Source organism: Rissa tridactyla, chromosome 22 (genome assembly GCF_028500815.1).
Source record: "Rissa tridactyla isolate bRisTri1 chromosome 22, bRisTri1.patW.cur.20221130, whole genome shotgun sequence".
Taxonomy (NCBI): Eukaryota; Metazoa; Chordata; class Aves; order Charadriiformes; family Laridae; genus Rissa; species Rissa tridactyla.
In genome coordinates this window covers 328,304-350,355 of record NC_071487.1, presented here as the reverse complement: position 1 = coordinate 350,355, position 22,052 = coordinate 328,304, and the positions used below count along the sequence as shown (strand labels likewise).

Below are 22,052 nucleotides of genomic sequence, written 5' to 3'. Positions count from 1 at the left end.
TATGACCCAGCAGATGCTCATTAGGTTGTACAAAGAAGCCATCTTCAGTTCTTGAGTCACAGACATTTATTTTAACTGTAATCCCAACAGTCCTCAAAGCACCTGTTTTTTAAGAGGTATAACCCAAAATTCCAAAGACAGGAACAAAAGACACATGGAATAGTACTTCAGTAACGATCCTCCCTGATCCATGAGACAGATTCCTTTCTCAGCATACCTTTGCCCACTGAGGTGGCTTCTCATGGCCTGAACATATCCTCCAGACCTCCCTGAGAAGGTACTCCACCTCTTCCACAGCAAACAAACATAGAGATTTCTTGCAGAACCCACTTGAATGAGGTCTGGGAGGTAACCTCAATCGGCCCGATTCCTTTCTCATCTTGCCTTCGTAAGGAAACAGCTGGTGTTCTCACCACTCCTATGCACTAAGCTAAGCAGGGCTTTGGTTGCATAGCCTGGATTAAAGTAGCCTAAGATAATTTATGGGAGACATGAAGAAAGAGTTATGGTTTTTAAACAAATTTTTGAAGCAGAATACTACCAATATACACGGTCTCTGGTTTCACTATATAAATATCTCTGACAGCCAAACGATAACTCTGCCTCTTATTTTAGAGCTCAACCCCAAACTAGTAAGACTTTGTAACTCTCCACGCTGCTGCTATTCCCCGAGGTGCTTCTACGATGATCACTGTCAAAGAGTCTATAAAAAGGATGAAGGAAGCTGGGAAATTTCCACAGAGGTGGTGCCAGAAAAACAGAACCAACATTTTAGCCATGTTTGAGTAAAGCCAGGCTGCACCACTGGAATTTCATCACTGAAGTCCAAGAGCTCCCCCAGCTGAGCTCTGGGGTGACTGCAAGCACAACCAGAAGACGGGCAATCGCTTGGGTGCCTGGAAAGTTCCAGGTCTGCTCAAAGGGATGTTCAGATTTACTCCTCAGAAGTCAATGCTTGTTCACAAAAAGAGCTTGAGAACTCATTAACAGAAGCTGTCACGGTGAAGAACAAGGAAGAAATGTCTTGGGCAAGTGGCATACTCTTGCCTGATGCTTAAGGGAACAGCAGGGAGCCCAGCCAAACCAGCAGTGGCGTTCTGTCACAATACATCTAGTTTTGTGTTACACACTGTCATCTGTATAAGAAAACTCAACTGAATAGGAAAACGCTTTGCCCAAAACATGGTCTGTCCTTAAAATCCTCATTTTCCCCAAACCGTGGAAGGTTTACACAACAAGTTACTATAAAGAACTACACAAACACTGAATGTCTGGATAAAAATACTCCCCTCCTTTTTAAGTGGAAGTACCATTAAAAAAACCCAAACACACAGAGAACAAACAAACAAACCAAAAACCAACCAGGTGCAGAGCATGTTCCTGCTTTGATTTTTAACCAGCAATACCTGAGCTCCTTTACAGATTTTATGATTTCTCTTCTCTATTCCAATTATAAGCACAACTGAAATCCCTTTTAGGGCAGTATTAGGTGTTCCCCAGCATCTCCCCCAAGTCTTCAAAAGATTTGACAGAAATAAAAGCTACCAAGAACTTCTAAGACCTGATATTTGCCAAATACAATTTTCCAGCTACAGTTTCCACTACTTTCTGATTCTGAACCTCTTCACACAAACATGCTACACAAAGGTGTTCTGGGTTTTACTGTTTGGAGGTTTGTTTTTTTGTTTCTCTACTATGCAATCTGTATTTCCCACAGAAACAACAGCAAACATAAGGACATAGGAAAAACCACTGTTTAGTAAAAGATGAGGCAACAGCTTCATACAATGAGTTTATCATCCTTATGATATACACAGTATGTGGATATCCACATATCTACAATTCCAAACCCCCGCAAAACCACCAAAAATCCCCTACCAAGCCCAACAAAACAAGAAACCCAAAACCAAACAACAGCATGAAGTTCCTAAGATGAATGCAAGAAGAAAAAAATTCTAGGTCAGGCTACAAATATTTCGTGTATACTTGATTTAGCATCTGTTCTTTAACTTTTGCTCACAATGTGAGAGTTTGCAGAACAGCCATTACTTCCACGCTGTAACCAGCTTCTCTTTTCAAGGTAATCTCTTATTTCTACTTTTTTAAAGTGATAATCCTCTGTTCTGGGCTGGGAACAAAAAGAAAGCAGAAGACAGATGAGGCAGAACCGATTAACAGGCAGGCATGAACGGAGCGGTCAGACACAGCCATGATCACATGAATCTAACGCAAACCTCAGGTCTGATGCTCGTACAGCCCTCAGAGCCGGCAACTCTCCTGTGCCAAGCCTGCCACCGCGCCAAAGAGACACCGGTTTGCTGGTGGTGACGGCACCGCAGGGGCAAAGGAAAGGAAGGGCTTTCCTGTGCTGGTGGCACCATCTACTGGAGACGGGGACCGAATAAAAATGGGTTTGATGAACCGCCTCTGAAGATAAGGGAAAACACTGACAGTATCTAAAATGAGAGCGTGTCACGTTTCTTTCCTAATCCACAGATCTGTTTCTTGACATCAAGCTTGTTTAACAGAGGCATCATAAGAGATTCTGCAAAATCCTTGTGCATCTGCCTGAAAGAGGGAAACTAAGAAGCAGGTATGTTGGGGAAACAGATTTTCTAACATGTTGGAAAGATTTCAAAAATGAACATTAAGACTGTAACTGAGTGTTAGAGATTCAGCCCCTCCTTCCACTCCTTTTTGAGACTGTACAAGAACACTACACCCATTCATTACAGCCCCTTTGCTCTTGGTAGCTTTTATATGCCCGCAGGCACTAACAGCCTGGAGATACTCGGTGTCACTGGGGACTCGTATTGCAGGGAGATGGGAGGATCTTGTCTGCCACTGCCAGGGCACAATGACAGCAGCTTCACCGTGACATTTAAGCTCTAATTTGCACGCAAATGTCAATATTTATTAGTCACATCAAGATCTTCGGTAAAGTTCTTCTGGGTTGCTAAGTCTCTCTGGTTATACTTTTAAATTGGAGACTCAGTAACTTATTCCAGATTTCCTAGCTTCTTAATTGCATTCTTATCTATTGATTATTTTTGTGGAAAGTTCTTTCCAATCAGTCTAGACATTAATAGTGTTGAAAAATGCTTATTGTCATTCTAAGAATTGACCAAGAAAAAGTAACCCTTTGACCTACCTTTTCCCTGAAGTTGTAAGAATATCTACATATTTAAATAATGGAAATTTTAAATAACAGATGTTTCCAGCCTACAGCACAATGCAAGAATAACAGTCTTTCACTATTAAAGTGCATCTGAAGCACCCACACGTTGTCATCCCCACTTGCACTCCCCAATTAGTGGGACTGCTCTCCTGTGCGTTAGTTTTCAAAAAGCCCCAGGTGCTGAAATCTGGTTTTAACCATAACGTCAACAAGTCTCCCTAAATCTGCTGCTTTTCTAGAAAGTCAGGAGTTAGGCCTCTGAGCACGACAGCACGAAAGAAAGTAAAATGGGAAGTGAGAGATTAGGTAAGCCTAATGGAATTAAGCAGACCTGAAGAAAAGTATATTGCAGTGGTTTCAAAGTAGAGGACAAAGGTACGTAGCCGCCATCTATTAGTACTCTGTCACTTACCAGGACTTTGGCTCCCCAAAGTGCAAGTAGTTGATACTGTAGAGATCCATGTCCTCTGTGTGCCAGGCAAATGTTGTCTTCCACATCCCAAAGTAGAGGTAGGGAGTGTTTACGCCTTCTATGATAATGCCACACTCATGTTCCACCATGTCTAAGAGGGTGTTCAGATTGCCAATATTCCATTCTTCCACATCCTGCAATTCAAAAAGAAACGTTCTGTACTGGAACACACCAGGACTTGCTCTGGCAGAATAATAGCCCACGGCTTCCTTCCAGTGCCTCACAATGTGGATGTCCTGCTGGTATCCGCATTAATTTCATTCCACCTGCTTCCAGAAAGCTTACTTTTAATGTTCATCCATAACCATGAAAAGGATGCATTACTACTACTTTGGGGCAAAGGGACTGATTACCAGCTTCTCACTAAATGTGTTCACTGAAGAGGCACTTGTACTATGTGATACTCGACCATTAAGTAACTGTTCTGCTGATAAACTTATATAAGATAAACTAAGGGTAAAGTACACGTCTCTCAATCACATATTCCAGACGTTCTTCACCTGATGAATATGTACCAGCTCATGAGAAACACAAGACTTCAACGTGGCCCAAGTGGCAGAAGCCTCTACATCAGCTCAGTGCTTCAGGTAAAGAACAGGGAAGACAGTTTTGTTATTATCAATATTTAAACAGAAAGAGCAATAAAAAGGAGGTCTAAATCCGATAGTTGATTTTCTCTACTTCAATGTGAAATAGAGAAAGTCACATAAACTGGTGAAAATCTTTAACCTTGAGATTGCCTGAAGAAACCTCCAGAAGGACACAAACAGTCCCCTTCACACCCTTTTCCCCCGTGCACTTTACAGGCACGCGAGTAACCGACAGCAATCCCAGCTTCTGCTGCTCGCTGGAGAAACTGCAAGACAGTGAAACTCAAGCTGCTCAATCTTGAAACTTTCTGAATCAACCTGACAAAACCCCCACAGGGGCAGGGAGGGAAGGACTGAAGAAAGGAAGCAGCTGAGAAGCGAGAGGAAAAGGAGTGCGGAGGGAGAACGTTCTTCACAACTCTGACACCCCCAATGCTTGCAGCAACATCAGTAATGGGACAATAGGAAATGTTCTTGAAGTCTGACTAGTAATTCAGTTATTTCATTTCTGCTAATAGGAACTTGAAGGAAATACACTGTATATCCAGTACATTGCAGAAGCTACTTCTTCTACAGCTTGCATTTGTGCCCGGGTATGTCACCTTCCCTGATCACACCACCGACAGGAACGCGACAGCCTCATCAAAGCACCAAATACTACGTATAACTTCCATGTCTGTGAAGGCCTCAGATATCTGTTTATTCTAATTAATTAAACCATACTGATAATAAAAAGGCACTTTCACACTAACACACAGTTTATACTGCAGACAATCGACAACACTCCAAAAAAAGGCCACTTTACTCTCAAAAGAAAACTACCGAGGAAGGGCACTGTTTTAGGTTAGCTGCCTAAGCAGAGTAAGAAGACAAACAGCCTTTTTCATTTACAGCAGAAGAAACCACAACAGAATTACTTTAAGCTTAGGATGCAATTTCAGCAAGGAAAAGCTTAAACAATTTGAATTGTAAAATAATTTAGCACACAGGTGCATTGTATCCTAATATAGCTGCCTACAAAGAAAAAATCCAAATGCAAATATTTCAGTTGTGCTAAGAGTCAAAAAAAGTATTTTTGATGAAGCACCCAATTCCTTGAAATGCTGCTTTTTTCTGGCTTTCTAAGGTGCTTTAGCAGAAATCTCTATTTTATTCCCTTTAAAAAAAAAGAAAGAGGGGGGGGAAAAAAAAAATCAAACCCTAACATGATAGAGATCTGGGTTCAGCAGCTTACTTTTAATTTACCTGCATACCATCACGTATATCTGGGCACACCATTATGATACCAGTCCGGTCTTCTTTAACAATCTTTTCTGCAAGCTATATACAATTTTTGGCCACACACTTTGTAAGACCTTGCTTAAATCACTTTTATTTTTTTCATTTCTTTAGTAAAACTAAGCTTTTCACAGCTTCCATTGACTCTATTCTCCTGAATCTCTAGGGAAGGTGGGAAGTTTAGTCACGCTTTTATAATGAGGGAAAAATAAAGACATTATTTGCCTTTTTTTTTTTTTTAAGGTTGCTAAATCAAATAAATCCTGAATTACTGTTCCTTAATGAGAAGAGTAGTAAGTAAGTCAATATCCATATTTAAAATAAAAAAGAAGCATTTCACTTACTGCATCATATAGCGAGCCACTGATATCAGCCCCATAAATTGGCGAGACAAATGTGAGATTCTTCCAGTACTTGCGTTCCAAGTCTTCAAAATCTTGATGGCGTGGAGTACAATACCTGATAAGAACGGGGAGAAGACAAGGATGTAAGAAGTCCTAAGGAACCCTCATTGCAGACTGATAAACGACTGAAAAGAAGCATGCACTTCAAAGCAGGCACACTCAGGAGGTTACTGAAGGTGTGTTTCATTTTTAATTCTACTCAGATTCATATAATTTACTGCCTTTTAAATCTTTCTACAAAACCTCTTAATGCTTATCAACACATGGATATGCACTTCTGTGAAGCACCAGATCCCCATCCTGAGGATGCCTGAGACGAAGTTAGTGCACAGGGAGCTGACGGCAGGTAAAGCACTCGTGGATACGCTGAATTCACAAGATTTCAAAGTCGACCCGTGATGTCAGTATTTCTTGTAGCAGTTGGCTTGTCCCAGCGACCTGAAGTGCTCTGCAAAGGTCCCAGTCACTTCGGGAGACACTCGTGTTATCAGTATTAGCACAGGCACTCCAAGATACTTGAATTTCTATCTCAGCAATGGAACACATTTTCCAGAACAACCATTAATACACCAAGAGCTCTTCTCTGAGCCCCAAGCCATTCTTTTCAGGCAGATTCTTAGCCAAATACTGACTCTGAAGAATCTTTCTATACCAACTCTCAGAAAAAGATCTAAGACGCACCAAAAGCCGCCAAGTTACAAACTTGTTTGAGATTCTGGATGTAAGCTTTCAAGAAAAATCGGTTTCCTCCAAAATGCTTCCCATTTAACAAGACCGCATTTTCTTTTCAGCTTGTTTCTAGAAAGAAAGGCTTTCCACACACCTCCCCCATTCACAATGAAGGCACATCACTTAGCACCAACATACTTCTCACTGTTAGCCAGCCGCCGGTATTCTCCCACAGTCATGGGTTTCTTCTGTATATTATACTGGGTGAATAATCCCGACTGTCCAGTAACCACCTGCTGAATGGGAGCTGGGATAACCATGTCATCTATGTCGTCATAGGTTTTTCGGGGCTTCCATTCCTTGGGAGGAATCACCTGAAATTGGAATAAAAGAAAACCAAACTTCCATGTTCACAACAGGCAAACACGACTTCTACTGAAGGAAAAAAAACCCTGTTGAAGCGGAAGGTATTTCACCCGCTGCTGCAGGTTATCAGATGACATCCGCGTCTCAAATAACCAGTGCGTATGACAAGACACCTGCTCTGCATCTGCGGGACTGCAGGACTAGCTGACGCGGCCAGAGGGCCGACCGCCTGCCTGCTAGAGGTCCCTTCAGTCCAGTGTCACAGAAGGTGGCCAGTGATGATAAACAGAGATATAGTGATACCAAGGAACTACACTGCATGCCAGAAGGACTGCACATGCTCTCCCTCCGGAGTGGCGTTCCTCTCTCACCTACTATTCCACAAAGCTGCACGAAGACTCAGCTTTATCTTGCATCCCTACAACTCCATAACCTTTTACAGCAGTCTAAACCACTATTCCATCTAGAAGATCCCTTACACTAGGTTTCTTTGAGGCAGGTGTGTCTTTTTTGGTTTGTTTGTTTGGTGTTTTTTTTAACTACAAAGGCTCAAAATCCTGCTGCCTTATTGTGTTGATGTTTCTTCATTTGCAGGGGACACATTGGGGACCAACTCCCTAAATGAAAAGGGGTGAGGGATAGAAAAGAACAAAAGCAAACTGTGGGGAACTCGTCCAGAACTCTTTCCTCACTCTTGGAGGCTGTGCAAAATAAATGCTGCAAAGCAGGGCTGAATCTAGAAGAAGAAAGCTATAATTTTAAACAGAAGAGCTGCCAACAATTCTAGGCTCAAGATCAGAGAACAATCAGTAGGACATTCAGTGGGCATGTGGAATGAAAAAATAAAGTATCTGCTATACAATTTGGTGTAAGGGTTAACAAAAAAAAGTTACGGGAACTGGAGGACAAGTTACTGATTTTTGTGGGCAATGGTTCTTCCAGGATATGATGAGCTCTACTTCCATTACAAGGCTCTGAACTGCAGTTGCAATAGAGACACAAAAATTAACTTGAAATGCTCAGATTTAGTCCTACGAATAATTTCTTTACAGCATCTGGAATTCACCAACAACCTTTATTAAAATAATCTACCCTAGCAGACTCATAGAATGTAATTGCTAGTACACTTGAGTGGACAAGGAAACATTTCAGAGAGAGCTTTTTATCAATACCCAGCTCTATTTAGAACTGTAATAAAAATAGTAATTGACCTATGTTTTAGAAGAAATAAGAATTATTTCATGCCTAACAGCTTTATTTCTCTGTTGTGCTTTATTAAGTCCTGCTAAATACCATACGTAACAACTACCTTGTCGGAACAAATATCTCCCTCAGCCTATGGTGCAACACGACACGGCCACAGAAATACTCTTTCTAATCAGTTAGTCCTGATTTTTTCCAAGCAGTTGTCTGTCAAGTACTGGAATTTAGAAGTTTCACATGAAGAGTTCTCATCACGTTTCAGCAGTTTCAGTGGAAAGATGTGAATGGGAAGGAAGCAAAAAGATGCTTTAGAGCTGGCTGGAGAACTGGTTCCTGAAAGTCAAAAAGGCTTTCAGGTATTTTGGGAATCACACGTGCACAGAGGACACATTTGCAGGTCTAGATTCAAGTCAGCATAAGGTGGTAGCCCAGAACATAAAAAAGAGAAGAGTAAAAAGTCTTCCCAATTCATACAGATATGATTTAGCCCCTCTCCCCCATTAAAACCTATGCAGTCTCCAAAAGATTTATCCTTTACCCTACGCTCTGTGAGAGTTGGAAACCTCACACCTCCAGCCCATGTGGACCATGGCTACCACTATCTGTGCCCTCAGCTACAGAACCAGGACACGGAAATACCCTTAACCCATCTCTGCAAGGGCTGGAACATCCTTGTTTTCCAGTTAGGGATCAGGAAAAGACATCCTGCAAATAAAAACTTCTTTCACTCTTACAAAAGGCCTGCAACTCCTCTGCCTTTCCTCTCTTGCTAAACCAAAACAGAGATCGCAAGTACGGTTTTCAAATGCAGACTCTTGACTACATGAAAGCAAACTACTTCTGAGCGATGTAACTCCACAGGCACCTTACATAAAGCAGAGCCTCGGGAAGGCAGCCTGCGGGAAGCTTTCGGCTACCTAAGCCGGGGCAACTCACCTTGGCAAGCCCTGCTCGGTGAGCTCCTTGCGATTCCATGTAAGCGATGTACTTGCCAAAGTCCCGAAACTCCTCAAGGGTGGGACGAAAGGTCATGATCTTACAGCCAGGGTTCTGCTCCGACCCCATATTTCTAGTACGGTGGCAGCGCCTGAAGAGGGGAAACAAAAAGGGAGAAAGAAAGAAGTAGTAGAAAAAAAATACTGGTTAAAAACCTTTGTTTCCTTTCTACTTGCTTTAATGAATTTCACAGAAAGGCATGGATATATTTTTAATTTTTCTCCCCTGTTCCCCCAAGAAAGTATTTTTAAGTACCATCCTCTAATGGATATTGAAGAGCTTCTGACCAAAAATCCACTTAGTCTATTTGTTAGTAGGGTCAAGTATCAGGGAACTCCCAACACCAGCTTCATCCGAGAGATCGGATGGGGCCTAAATATAGAGCACAGACTGAACTTCGCCCCCTCCATTCATCGCACGAAGCTGGAGCTCAGCAGAACGGCGGCCACCAACAACAGATTTCTCACTACCTTCAGCATCTGTTCAGGGCATGTGTGGAACATGCATTCTCCACCAGAACGCTTCATCTTTTTCTGTATCTAGGTTCAAAAACTAACAGCTTTGGCCAACGTTCTTTTTTTTATTTTCATGTGCTAGACTACATTAAAAATTATAAAATTAGGTTTTTTTAAATGTAACTTCACTACACTTTGTATTTGCAATGTGCATAGACAAAGGCTCAAACAATTCTTAGAAGAAATGCAGATGCACAATTTCAAAACAATGTGAAATTTCAATGTGAAAAGTAAAATTCTCAATTTATTTCGAAGTTTGCAGGGAAAAAAAAAACCAAAACAATTCAGGATGAAACCACAATTTTTAAAATGGACTTTTGTACAGCTATGCTGGGAACTTATATAGCAAACAACATATTTTAATGGCATTTCAGCTGCAAACATAACTACAAAAACATTCTCCATGTCAGAAAAGCAGCGACAGCACAGACAATACGCTCAAGCGATCACGAGAGGGCAGTACGGGGCTTTTAAGGAATCAAAGGTGCAGCAACGCTATGTCAAATGTGACTTCTAAATCACAAGCAAAGCATGTTTCGATTTAAATAGATTTTGAACTAGCCAAGAAGTATTCCAAATACTACTAAAAGTACTCTTTGTGTTAGGAAAAACAAAACAAAACAGAGAAGTGTTGCTATATCAGTGTTTCAATCAGTGAGCATGGCACAAAACTGACATTTCTCCAGAAGAGACCGCTGATACTCTCGCCTGCTCCTTTGATTTAAAACAGCATCATGCACTAACTTAGACAGACTCAACACCCACCTCGCCCAAGGCACCAAGGTTTCCTTTACAATTTTAACTGGGTAAAACATTTCTTTTTCATTTCAAAATCAAATTAACAGTTTTGACTTGACGTTCTAGAAAATTTCAGAAATTTTCAGAGTAACTTTTATGTAAAGTTTATTTCAACGCAGTGGTCTGCAAGTCCAAGTCCTTCCCCCCAAGGCAGTCTTTAAAGGAATTCCATGCACAAAATCGCAGCCTCTCGCATGCTCGTCCGTCCTCCAGCACCTGCCTGGTGCCTCCCCAGCCGCAGCATTACTGAAGGCGACGTCCAAAGAGCTCTTCCCAAGCCAGGAGCCAGAGATGCAAGGCACGCTCCGTAATAAAATCAAACTACAAACCCCAGTATTGCACAACATCCCAGAGCACTCCCTTCACCCCGACAGATACTTCTACCAACTGCGTTTCCAACAGAAATCGCTGCAGTCTTAAAACAAAAAGGCCCTTTGCCTTTAACCAGCCCCCCGCCATCTCCAGGCTGGCCTTGCTGGAAGAGATTTACAACTTTGCCATACAGAAAAAAAAATCTGCTATGTTTCAGGGTCAGCACTTTAAGATAAGAAACATACTTGATCTATACCCACAAGAACAATTTACTACATAAATGTTTTGCAGAAATACAAAAAAAGGAAACAGTATCTCCCGTCCCCGAGACAAACCACGGGAGATGATAAGCTCAGGGCATCCATCTGCCCGAGGTTTCCTCCAAGCTACTGAAGAAAACATTGTTCACCACGAAAATCCTGGTAAAGAATCAGAAGAAAAAGAAAAGTGACTGTTGAGAAGTGGGACATAGACAGAAACCATCCCCAAACTTCTATTCCAACACAGTCGTACTGAAAATACTGCTGCTATTTTCAACCCGGGTCGAGAAATGCCGGGGAGGTTCAGCCCCGAGCCAGGCTCTGCAGCAGCACCGGCCCATCGGGGTGTCTGGCTCGGGGAAAGGAACTTGAATTCCGTCCTGAGGAGGATCCCTGCCAGCACCATCTGCTCCAGGGATGCCTTCCCAGTACCCGCAGCTTTACCCACAACCAGGGGAAAAAAAAAAAAAATAGTGAAAGCCAGGCTTTATCCCACCCTTTCCTCAAGATCACCTCCAGCAATTCCAATTTTTGTTCCCTGAACTGGGAGCAAATAGTCAAAACACATGTTCCAACAAGGGGGTGGGATCAAAAACTACTTCATGCAAAGTTTAATCAATTAATTAAAGGGTCTACCTGCCTCAAGTTCAGCACTCTGGAACTCTGTAGTGCAGAGACAGCAAAGCACAACAGATTTTTCTGTGTTTAATCCCATCTCTATATTCTAAGGAACATCTTAACACCTACCCTAGATAATGCTTGCTGCAAGGTATGTTTGTCTAACTAAACTAATTAAGCTATTACAAAAAAAATAGCTACGGAGCACACAGGAAAGGAGAATCAGTGTCCGAAGTCCCTGCCTTGTACGTGCTCCCCCTTACCAGTCCCAGGGAGCAAGAAGAGCTTTGGGTGAAAAGAATTTTTTTCTTAACTGCTTTGCACATAGCAGCACTAATGTATTTTGGGTAAATAGTGGCAGTATTTACTGTCAACTCCTTCCCAGCTCCGGGTATCACAGAGGACGGCAGACAAGCGACATTAGCCCAGCTTCCCTGTGGGATTGGCAGGAGGCGGCCTGGATGAAACGGTGCTGTGACGAGCTCGCCAGCAGCGCTGGGGGTTTCACAGCAGAATCCGACTATTCTGAGAACACCGAAAGCATTTTGCTTTCATCCACGGCTCTGCTGTGCAGCAGGGTGGATGGCGACAACGTGAACAAACTCTTCTCTCTTCACTATTAACACTGAAAAGGATGATTTTTGCAGAAAGAGCCTAAGCCCCCTATTAGTTCTTGAAAAGAAGTTTTAGGGTATTTTTCTCAGCTGGGTGCATTCTGTTTCTTTGTAAGAGAGCGTAACAACCTGAAATATTATAACCTTCTAATTTGCAACCGCTATAAGGAAACACTGAAACTTGTCTCCAGCGGGATGATCTCGGTGGACACAAAGAGCGCAGTTTTTCATTCCAATGACTTTTACATGAGACTTTTCCCTCTAAAACTGATGTGAACCAAGACACTTTTGTGACTGAAATCCTACACCTGTTGATTGAAACCTTTGTACGGCAGAGAAAAAGCCCAAGAAACCCAGCCGAGATCAACCACTCGCGCTGGTGAAAGGACTTCCAGGATGGGGAATCCTTTCTCCAGGGATAGGCTTGGAACTTTCAAGTAGTTCCCTGCTGCTCCCGGGCTACTGATCTCAGAGGAGTGGATAATGCCAACTCATTCTCCTCCGCTTTTGAGTCGGGGGGTGACTTTGACTGAAGGTAGCGACTATTAGTGGCAACGAATCTGCCTTTAGGCACTAGCGCTGGAGCTAAATCCAGTACCTGCACCCAGGGCACACACGTCTGCAAACCAGTCCTGCCAGTCTGCTATAAACCCTCCATTATCAATCCAGGTCTGAACAGCAAAAACTCAGCAGAATTTACAACAGAAGACTCACTTTGTTTATCCAGTAATACTAGAAGACCATCTTTAATCTTGCTAAATAAAAAAATATGCTCTCTGGGATTACCAATTTCTTCGATAAACCAGAAGGTATGTACCTTCAGAGCCTTTTAAAGAAGGCACCAGGTCTAAAGGTGAACTTCTACCCAAGTGCTGGATGCCCTACCACCGTGTACATTACACTGTGCACAACTGGCAAAACCCACTTTTAAACAACTTGCTGTCTCTCCAAAGGTGCAGTTCTCCACCATCAGCCCCACAAAAACTCCCACTAGCTTTTTCCCTAGAAGCCAGATAACCAAAATTCAGAAAGAGGAAGGAAAAGGCCCTTCAGAACATATGCCTAGAGCAAAAAAGGAGAAAGTAGGCGTTCAAAATCTGGTAGACAAAACCATTTCATGGAAGCCACAGGAAGCAAAAATCACTTTGTGAGAAGAGGATGGATGGCATCCACAGCGACTCCGCAAGATTTCACTTGGTTTGTGCTGGAAGGGACTGAAAAGACACAAGAAAACATCCCCCCGAGCGCACCCTGCAACCTGATGCCAACTCTGAGCAGAAGATACACAGGTAGCCCAGGCGCACGGGTGGTGGCACACACGCTGGCACCGGTACCGCTCCCTGCCGAGGGAAAGAGAACCACGGCCATCAAAATTTCACAGAATAAACAAAGCGCTGGCCAACTGGCCGCAGTTCGAAGCAGGAGGAAATTTCACAGCAGTACCAACTTCGATAGCTACTGAGCTCCCATCCACAGCCATTTGTTCTTCTCCTGTGCCAAATATGATGATTTGTGGTGCCACGGTGCAAAATGATCAGGGAGCTGACTCTGGTTACACGGCTGTGCTTTAAAACAGGCGCGTAGCTGCAGTGGTGGGACTTTCACGGCAATAGTGCAAAGCCGCCATCTCAAACCGCAGCCTCAGCACGCGACAAAGCGAGTTTCAAACATCTGAAACAGTTATATGAAAAGTCTTAGCGGATGAAACTTCTCTAGAAGGTACACTTATAACAAATTCTCCTCCTACAGCATAGTCTCTTTTCCCCAACCGGGAGAGCTTGTTATCTCCTACCGAAATTGGAGCTGGTACACGTCTAAAAATGGATCGAGGGTTACTGGTGCTCTTCAATCGCATTGCCCTTTTATTACAGAGCACTGAACCTACTAACTCTTAATGGAATCAATGCAGACAACAAACATCACCACACTTGTAACACCAGTAAAACTGCTGTTAGCAGTTGAGAAAATTAAGTTCCACAGCTCATTACACTAGGTAAGGACTGTGAATTATACACCCTTGCAGGAGATGGTGTGAGGACAATGCACGCCAACCCAAGGCAGGAAAGCTTAATAAGTCCCAGATACTGAGGAGGAAAAAAGAGGAGATATAATGAGAAGATCTAAATGAGGCACATCTAAATAGCTTAGATAATTGAAGACATAAAGAAGATGTATCCAGCACAAAGCACAAAAATCATTAATATATTACAAATTATTCATTTCAATGCTGAAAACAGCAGCTCACTCTTTGGGGAAGAAATTCTGAGTGCATTCTACTCCTGAGTGGAGGAAGCTGCTACCAGGCAAGTTATTTACTGTTTTAATACTTTAGAAAGATAAAGAGAGATGTCGTATCTTAAGCAAGGTTTTTAAATCACAACAACAAAATCTTAAAACCTCCCTTGCCCTCCATTTCATTATAACCCTCTGGATGCATCGGAGCGCAAAGAAAGCCTGGCAGCACTGCGTAACACAATGGGAAACCAAATATCAATGGTAACAAATTCTCTGTTTCAACACCCAAATTGTTCAACCTTCTCTCTTCTTGCCTTACCTGGCAATTTCCCATGAAAACTCATGTGTATTGCTCCAAATATATCTACTAAACCTCCCCTGTCCTTTCCATAATAACGACAAATAGAGAGGTTTGACTCATCCTAGGATTCCTCCTCGTAGAGCAGGCTGGATGGCATATTAAGAATTCCTCGTTACCTGGACAGGGTGCTCACCAGCTAATGCAACGTGCCCTACTCCACCATCACTAAGAAGCAACCTACCATGCATTTACCACCGTGCGCTCTCCAGAAACTCCTGCAGGACGTTGAAGGAAATCCATCCTTACCTCATGGCTTAGCTTATATGCCGTGTCTCCACAGCTGTACCCAGAGATGCTCTTTCAAGATGGTGGGACATCCTAGTTTTCCCCACAGGCATGGGCAAAACGTTAGCACAACTACTTCTGCCAGTGCTCAGAAAACTGAAAATCTGAACAAAGGACTTAAACTTGGTCATTTATCTCACCGTGCTCAACTAAACTGCCCATCAGGTTGGGTTTATGCCCGTTCCCAGGGAGATGGGGCCAAGCCGGGCACTGACGGAGCGTGGAGGAGGCAGAGCAGCCTCCCTCGCCGGCAGTAATGCGCTGTTCCCAGCAAAACCAAACCCACACTGTGGAGTCGACCAGACAGCCGAGCAGCCCAGGAATCAGGATTCGCAGCCCTGTTCCGAGTTTTCACCCCGCTCTGCTCTGCCAGAAGGGCTCCCAGGAACGCCACGAGGACCTTCTCTAGGAGCCGCAGCCCCAGGCTCTGGCCTGCAGCGGGGCCCGGCCCGAGCCCCCCTTCAGGATCAGAAAACAGGAAAGCGCGTGGTGCGTGAGTTTTGCCTAAGTCTACGTCAAAAACCCTGGCAAACTTGAAATAAGTTTAGTTTAAAGGAAAAAAATAATGTGCTCATCAACTGAAAATACTGTAAAGTTACAAAATGAAACCAAAACCAACAAAACACAGGTTTTAAGTGTGCCTGAATTAACTTCTTGTTCTGACTCACTTAGTATTTCTGAGGCGCTTCAGATACAATGAGGTAAGAACCTCATTCATGAAAAAATTCTTTAAAGGTACTCTTAACTCATTATTTGACTACTAACTACTATGCACAAGTATTAACGGAAACCTCATGTGTTTATTTGAAATGACATTTTTTTGATGAATTAGGCTGGAACATAGAGGGCAGATTCTTCTGTTTTCATCTACATCCTTTCTCAGTAAGCCAAATAATTATACCCAAATTTACATCTAGATTCTCGTGGATCAGGCACTATCAAAAGTTTCTTAGCAGAACAAAAGACAAACTTTTGCAAAACAACAATTGCCTGTATAAAATAGGCAATTACATATCAGTAGTTTTAGAGAACAGTTAAGTGTTGCCAGTGTAGCTGAGACAACTCTCCTTTTCTTCCACTTTATTCCCGAGAATCAGATTACAGCATTTAGACAAAGAGAGCGTAAGTTTTTAAGTTCGCAGTTTTTTGTGGTGTTGCTCAGCCCAGTTTTATACAATTACAGCAAGAATTTTAAACTAACACCTTTCCCTCAAAATTATTTATATGCACAGTTCACGACATTTTTAACCTCCAGATTGCTTTGAGTTTTGCATATCCTTCAGAAGGTCTAAGCAAGCATAACCGAGGAAAGACTGAAGGAGGAGGAACAGGGCGCCAGCATTCCCACAGAGGCACGGCGAGTACCCGCCAGCCGAGCGGATGAAGATCTACAGTGCTTGGGACTTGACAAATTAGAGTATCTTCTATTAAATTTTACACTCCACAAGGCTTCTCCACAATTCCTGTACTTGAAATCAAACAGCATATGTAGCTCATTAAAGTAAAATAAAATTTTGCCTCCAAACATCCTGGTAGCGATATAAACGTACAGTTACTCATACATTTCTCCAAACTGAAGCAAAATTATTTAGTCACAAACAGCATTTAAAGGCAGACAAAGTGCTTAGATTTAAGAGCAATAAATCTGTAAGAAATTGAAACAACTCATTATTGCTTGAAGCAAGGTATTCAACACAGAAGGTTTATTCCTGACTGAATTCAGAATCAGCACCCAACTGTCTTCCTCCTCAAATTCAATGTTTTACTGAACAGGTAGGATAAACTCATACTAAAACCACACAAATCAGCATACGACTATTACAGAGGCAAAATCTACAACCAGGTATCTCACGAACTTCAGTTTGCTGCACGCCACAGTAGTCATCTTTGCTGTCTTTTATTATCTTCACTATATTTACTGCAAGGGTATAGAAGTTTGTTGTGGGTTTTTTAAAATAAATAAAAAGGCATTTAACCTGCACTGGTTCTCAGCAGCTCTACTGAGGCTTGGATCTTTGATGCCAGGTACACAGAACTACTTTGGATTCACTCTTCTAGAATATAAAAAACAGCATTTAGGAGCTCACCATTTCAATCTGTGAGACCACAGTGAAAGGAGAAACCTCCTGCCCAGACCTGGAGCAAATGAAGTTGAAAAAAAGTACCTCTTTTTTTACGTATTCCTGTTCACTCTGAACAAGAATTCAAATTCTCAACCCATGGCACCTGAATCCAGACCTTAAAATATTGTAAAGTAACCTATAATCTATTATTCTTATCGGAAAGCATACGCATTTCAGAAAACTTGGTCACCACACTGCTGTGTACAAAAAGGTAAATCCTACATCAGATTAATACCTTAATGAGGACTAATTCCCTACAGTCTTCCTTCAACAAACTGCCAGAACTACAAGCCTGCAGCAATGTCCTCGGTAACTTGCTCAACGTCTCAGGGTTGCTTCAGATCATCGTAAAACAGAATTTCAACAAATGTGATTATTGTAAGTGCTTTTGACTATTTTGCCAAGGTAAAAATCAAAATCTTGGTTGCATTTTTTTGCAGAAGGTGCTTTAGGTCCTGCCCAGAGTGGCTGTGACACACTGACCCAGATTGCAGGCTTAAGAGCAGCTGCATTGCCAGAAAACGATCTGCTGGGGACAAGCCGGAGCGAGAGGCAAAGCCAGGAGGAGGAGGAAGGGGACTGAGAGCGTAACACAACTCCGAGGGCTCCGGCAGTGCCCGCCCGGCAGCTGCACCTGGAAACAACTTCAACTCCCCATCCACGCACAGAGAAGCGGGAGAACCCCACCGTCTTCTGCTATGCACTGCATATCTCATTTCTTATCCATTTCAGACTTTTTAACCAAAATTACAACTGAAAGGCATGTCAGTTTAAAACTTAAATTAAAGCAAAACCTAGGAGAAAACCAATCAGTTTCACATCAGCTTCAAGGTAGCATTTGACAATTTTAATCTCTCCCAGATCGATTTTATCCAGTTCTTCTCTCTGGGAGCTCCAGACCTTAACACGTACATCACCGCCAAAGCTGCCCTGCTTGTTTTGCCAACCCAGAACTGAGAACAAATACGGCAAACTTCATATGAACTTCGTACCTCAACAGAAAAAAAAAACCACAGAGGCTCACCAAAATCCTCCCCACTACTCTGAACGCGTATCAGCAATTGTCAAGGAATATCAGAACAACTCAGGAAATCATCGTAACACACCACCAGCATTGTCTTCTTTGGCCATATTCAAGTATGGTATTTTTATCAAACAGGTTTAGGAAAGAAAAGAACAAACCCATATCTTCCAATAGATCAGGAATTGTGGCTTGTTCATGAGCCTTCTGAAACAGCAAATTAAACAAACAAAAGGAAGAATTAAGTTGCGGGTCATTTCTGCCATGACTGAGGCGTGCACAGACCAAGTAAGGATTTTATGCTACACAAAACTATTACAGCAGAACACAAACGCGTTCTCCTGTGTTAACAGCCATCCCGTAAGAACATAACTGAGGAACTGCTTAATTTATAAAAGAGAATGAATTACTCCATGAAAATATAAGTGAAAGTAAGTACCTTAATTAAGCCATAAATGGCTATATCACTAAGTTGTGACCAAATAGAACATATGTGGTCCAAAACAAAAAAAAAATCTTACTAAGAAATGATCAGTGTACTGAAAATGGAAACACATCTTTCTCATCTCACAATGGTTTTACACTGAGAAGGATATCATGACATTAATATCACTAAGCCTATGTACAATCACAAGATTTCTGCCAACGTTTTGCATTACTCAAGGATTCCAGCTTCCGAGGGCATCAATCAGACAAACCAGCTTTTGATTCTTAAATAGATGACAAATAATAATTTCAAACAGCGCCTTGCACAGCCACAGAGAATCCTGATGGCATCCAAATACATTAAGCAAAGGCCCCACTTGCAGTGACATATTTAGCTGTCATCCATCTTCGATATTAACAGATGCTATATTGCAAGTAATGCTGCGCGTAGCACGGGCAGGCAACGAGCAGACAGACAGGAACAGGCGCTGCAAAGCCTTTTCAATAGCACAGGGTAAAACATTAAAAAGCGAGTCAGAAAGGGTGGAAAATTCACCGGTCTGCAGTTCTGTATTGCCTAGAATGAATTTAAAGGAAATCAAGTTTCTAACTCTGCAAAGAGATTTTCGAAACGTGTTAACTGAGGCTTGGCTGCCTCAGCCTGCAGCAAGACAGTGCCATTATTTCTATTTAGGTGTGAACTGCCCTATTCATCGAAATTAGAGGTAAACTTTGAAGACTAATTACAGCTACCTGAATGCCAAAACATTGTTTATTGCATTACAGCTGGACATCCTAGTAGAAAATAAGAATACATAACTCTTGATAAGACACCCCATATAGCTAACGTGCTTATCCAGCACATCTGGACAAACTGGTTTTCACAACTCATCTAAAATGTCTTGCGACCTCTTGTATGGAAATAGCTCAAAGTTTTCAGAAGTTGCCTATATTTTTGATGATTTAAAATGCCTCGTGCCTGCAGATCTGTAAAACAACCACTCTGCATTATCTCTTAAATGACAGGAGTTGATGGTATCGCTAGAAATACTTTTCACTTCATTTTGCTCCAGCAGTTCCGTTTAACAGGCCGTAAGTTGTTCTGCGCACTGTATTTGCCTCAGCCCAATAACCAGCATTATCCAGAGGAAAGAGGTGGGATTCTCCCTGAAAATGCATTTCGTTATCAACTTCTCATCAAAAGCTGATGAAACCTCTCCTGCATGTAAAGGTCTTACATAGAAAAGCCCATATTCACCCTAAAGTCAAGCTTTGAACGTCAGACTTTGTTTCTTCGCCCATGTGTTCTAAACTTAAGGAGACAATTAACTTCTAATGTATAAGACCACGTATATTCTGGTCCCACTGGATCGGTTAAGTGAATTATCTCTTTTCAAGGAGCAAAAATAGGAGAGAGAATAATGCTTTGAGGAGTGTTGGACAGCATTTTCCTGTCAAAAGATGTTTCAGTGAACATCTTATACGTGAGCAGGAGCTCTGTAACAAGGAATCAAGTATATCCACCTACGGATGCTTTGCACAGGAGTAACTCCTACCACTAATGAGAAAGAAATAGCCGCCGACTCCTTTTGGCACTGGAGGAGTCGCTCTACCTGCCTCAACTTCTTACGCTTATTACAGGGGAACCTAAGAATTAGGAACTTACCGTCAAAAAGCAATTACCCCTACATACTCCAATGGTTATTTTTATAATTGCTGAAATGTAACTGTAAGTTTCAAATTCTAGTCTTAAGATTTTGAGTGATTATGTGAATTTTAACAAAACAGGAAAAGAAAAAAGGAAAAGTTCGTAAGAAAGAAGTGACTTATTATGTGTGAAAAGGGAAAAAAACCCCACTATTAGGTTTCTGATGAACAGAGTTCCTTAAAATCAACTCCTTTTGGTTAAAGGAAACTTAACTTTGGAAGGGTAAAGCTTGCTATAACGGGATTATGTATTTACACTGCCCCAGCACAAAGACAACCGAGTCACATCGCAAAACTCCAATGTTCTCGGCTTTAACAGCAACACAAAACCAGTTTGTGCCCCTGAACAGCACCCATTCTCTACAGCAGCTTTTATTAAAAAGTGTAACAGTTAAAGAATGCGTATAAAACTAAATCTAATTAGTGACTTTAACCCTTTAAAAACAGGCATCCAAAATAGACTTTCTGCAATATCCGCAGCTCCTACGCAGCTATATACACCATCCTCAGGAACAAGAATCAAAGCCGGCTTTAAAGGAAAGCCAAGTGCCACCTTCAGATGAAGGGTTTCCTGAATCGTTTCCCCTTCCACCACATACTACATCCCAAAAAAGCCTAATACATCTTCGATTTATTTCTTAAACAAAGGGCAAACTGAGCAGCAAACCTAGGGCAAGTCACCAAAGCGTGACCAGACAAACCATTTCTGCAGCCCAGAATTGTTCCAGAGCCCATAGAACGGTTTGGGTTGGAAGGGACCTTAATGATCATCCAGTTCCAACCCCCTGCCACGGGCAGGGACACCCGGTTCTCTTACTTTTTCACTTTTTTTTACACTCAGAAGACAAGCGACCTGGTCATCTCACTTTTCCAGCCCACAACATTTGTGTTGCTCGGGCGAGGGGCAAGAGGAAGGACCTCTGCATATAACCATGGGGGTTTCCATTCACGTCGGACTTATTAGAAAAAAAAAAAAAAAAAAAAAGAGAAAAATTCTAGTTTTGGCCCTAAACTTTGACAGTCTCTGGAGACAAAAAAAAAAGAAAAAAAAAAAAAGAGGGGAAAAAAAGAAAAAGGCCGGTGTCATATTCTTGCCAGCAGGTTTCTCTCCCCCGGGCCTGCTGCAGCCGCCGGGCGCAGGGACGGAATCGCAGACCCGTCGGCAGCTCTGAGTCGCCAACATCGGCCTCCGCCGCCCATCGCCGACCGGCCGATATATCGCCCATCGCACGAACCAACCCCCGATCGCCGCGAGCAACCGCCCCCGAACGCCACCGCCACCGGCGCCCCCGGGGAGGGGGGGGACAAGGGAGACTACCCGGGGCCTCCCCCGCCTCCACACCCAAACCCCTGCGCAGAAACACCGCGCCCGGCCGCGGAGCCTCCCGCGGACGCGGGGCCCGAGGCACCGGGGGGACACGGACGGTGGATGGGGGGGGCTCCCACCGCGCCTCCCCGAGACAAAGCGGGGCCGGGAGGAGCGGGCCACGACGGGCCCGTCCCGTCCCCCGGCTGCACAGGCCGGGCCCCCCGGGGCCGGGCCCCGGCGGCGGCCGAGGGCCGGGCCGCCAGGAGGAGGAGGAGGGCGAAGGCCGCCGTCCGGAAGCGAGAGGTAAACCCA

At 43.0% G+C, this 22,052-nt stretch overlaps 1 protein-coding gene across 4 annotated transcripts in view; it reads right to left on the bottom strand.

Annotated features, from left to right (window-relative positions):
• Window positions 1-22,052, bottom strand: part of KDM4B (lysine demethylase 4B) — a 93,289-nt gene that overhangs the window by 70,894 nt on the left and 343 nt on the right. For all 4 annotated transcript variants that reach the window (XM_054181707.1, XM_054181709.1, XM_054181706.1 and 1 more), the window contains exons 2-5: window positions 9,097-9,247; window positions 6,790-6,965; window positions 5,863-5,977; window positions 3,591-3,784 (exon numbers count right to left, since the gene is read on the bottom strand). In XM_054181707.1, the coding sequence (XP_054037682.1) occupies window positions 3,591-3,784; window positions 5,863-5,977; window positions 6,790-6,965; window positions 9,097-9,225 (614 nt within the window). In that variant the 5' untranslated portion in view covers window positions 9,226-9,247. The remainder of the gene's footprint in view (window positions 1-3,590; window positions 3,785-5,862; window positions 5,978-6,789; window positions 6,966-9,096; window positions 9,248-22,052) is intronic.